The sequence below is a fragment of the Alosa alosa genome, chromosome 6, assembly GCF_017589495.1.
Source record: "Alosa alosa isolate M-15738 ecotype Scorff River chromosome 6, AALO_Geno_1.1, whole genome shotgun sequence".
NCBI lineage: Eukaryota > Metazoa > Chordata > Actinopteri > Clupeiformes > Clupeidae > Alosa > Alosa alosa.
This window is the reverse complement of record NC_063194.1, coordinates 9,154,077-9,156,576: the sequence shown is the minus strand read 5'-3', so window position 1 is coordinate 9,156,576 and position 2,500 is coordinate 9,154,077. Positions and strand designations below refer to the sequence as shown.

The following is a 2,500-nucleotide window of genomic DNA, read 5'->3' as shown; positions in this document are numbered from 1 at the left end:
ACACACACACACACACACACACACACACACACACACACACACACACACACACACACACACACACACACACACACATACACACAAGCACACACAAAAACAGAGAGAGGCTCCTTGGGTGATTATTCTCTGTAAATGTTCCGCTCTGCCAGACAAAACAGTAACCACCCATGTTCAAAACACAAACTTTCACCCACATGTGCACAATCAGGCACACTCGGACACACACACACACACACACACACACACACACACACACACACACACACACACACACACACACACACATACACACACACAAACACACACACACACACACACCTCTCTCTCTCTCTCTCTCTCTCTCTCTCTCACACATACACACACACACACACACACACACACACACACACACACACACATACACACACACACACACACACCTCTCTCTCTCTCTCTCTCTCTCTCTCTCTCTCTCTCACACACACACACACACACACACACACACACACACACACGCACACACACACAAAACACACTCCAGACCAAATACAGCACATTCCACAGCAGTGGCGCCTGGGGCGAGCGGTCATCAGAGAGATGTCAGGATGGCCTCTGCGTGCTGTCCACTCCAAAACAAAAGTCAACAGAAGTATGTGTGTGTCGAGGCCATTTAGGGCTCTGACTGTGGTCCACACATGTGGGAAGGCCCGTCCTTTCATCAGCGCTCATGATAGCTGCCAATCAGACACCAGCAAGTCAGCTATTGCTGCAGCACCTGATCAAATAAAACCTGACCGACTTTTTGTTTGTATGTGTGGGGGTCGGTGAATGTGTGTATGTGTGTGTGTGACTTTGTAGATGTGAAAGTAAGACTCTCTGCTTCATTCTCAGCAGGCAGTCTAAAGTATGATGTCATTAGAAATTGCAGTAAGTCCTAGGGTGTTAAAACAAACATCCCCACCTTCACATTTCCCATACTCTCTCCCCCTCTCTCAATGTGTGTGTGTGTGTGTGTGTGTGTGTGTGTGTGTGTGTGTGTGTGTGTGTGTGTGTGTGTGTGTGTGTGTGTGAGCAGAGTGAAATGTGTGACTGGACCATCAGAACGACCGATGAAGGATGCTGTGACCGTCATTGTAAAGAACTCCAGTGGATCCTCTACAGAATCCTTTACTTATCTGGTCAGTATCGCTCCCTCCGTCTGTGTGTGTGTGTGTCTGTGTCTGTATGTGTGTGTGTGTGTGTGTGTGTGTCTGTGTCTGTGTCTGTGTGTGTGTCTGTGTCTGTATGTGTGTGTGTGTGTGTGTGTGTGTGTGTGTGTATATGTCTGTGTGCTTGTGTGTGTGTGTGTGTGTGTGTGTGTGTGTATATATATGTCTGTGTGCTTGTGTGTGTGTGTGTGTGTGTGTGTGTGTGTATATGTCTGTGTGCTTGTGTGTGTGTGTGTGTGTGTGTGTGTGTGTGTGTGTGTGTGTGTGTGTGTGTGTGTGTGTGTGTGTGTGTGTGTGTGTGTGTGTGTGTGTGTGTGTGTGTGTGTGTGTGTGTGTGTGTGTGTGTGTGTGTGTGTGTGTGTGTGTGTGTGTGTGTGTGTGTGTATGTCTGTGTGCTTGTGTCCTGTAAGGCAGTGTTTTTCCAACATTTTTTTCCTCTTCAGATTTCATCCTAATCTCCTTCTCTTCCTTTTCCCCACCCAGCTCTCTTTCTTTCTATGCTCTGACCCATCTTAAGGGTATGTGTGTGTGTGTGTGTGTGTGTGTGTGTGTGTGTGTGTGTGTGTGTGTGTGTGACTGTGAGAAAGAAAGCAGAAAGAGAGCAGAAAGAGAGAGTGAGGCTTTGTTACCAACTGACCCTCGACCCATTGAGTCCCCCTGTGTCTAGCCGCTGGAAAGCCCCTCTCTCTCTCTCTCTCTCTCTCCCTCTCCCTCTCTCTCTCTCTCACTCCCGTTTCTCTCTGTCTCTGTCTCTCTTTCTACCTCTTTCACACACACACACACACACACACACACACACACACACATGCAAGCTGGACAGCACAGACAACCAGACTGAATAACTCATATCTCCCCGGCTCACTGTTCTGCTTTAGACCTGAGCTTCTGATGATGTGTCTGTGTATGTGTATGTGTGTGTGTGTGTTTGTGTGTGTGGGTGTGTGTTTGGTGTGTGTGTTTGATGTGTGTGTGTGTGTGTGGTGTTTGTAGTCACAGCTCTGTTAGACACATGGCCCCATCATAATCCTCCGAGGAGCTGGAGTAAAAAAGAGGAGAGGACAGATGAGAGAGGGATGACAGGAGTGGAGAAACGACAAGACAAAGACGACCAATCATAGTGACACGAGAGGAGGACCACGAGAAGGGAGGCAGAGATAGAGAGAAGAAAAGTAAAAAAAGAGGGGGAGGAAAAAAGAGAGACGCAGAGAAAGGGGTAGAGAGAGAGAGAGAGAGAGAGAGAGAGAGAGGGAACGGAAGGGAAGACCAGAGGACAAGAGAGACAGCTCCCAGTGGAGGAGAGGATGTGAGCTTCC

General features: G+C 48.2%; 1 protein-coding gene across 1 annotated transcript in view; it reads left to right on the top strand.

The window, feature by feature from the left end:
* plxnd1 (plexin D1) overlaps positions 1–2,500 on the top strand; it is a 55,932-nt gene that overhangs the window by 26,123 nt on the left and 27,309 nt on the right. The window contains exon 14 of the mRNA XM_048246988.1: positions 1,055–1,157. Within this exon, the coding sequence (XP_048102945.1) occupies positions 1,055–1,157 (103 nt within the window). The remainder of the gene's footprint in view (positions 1–1,054; positions 1,158–2,500) is intronic.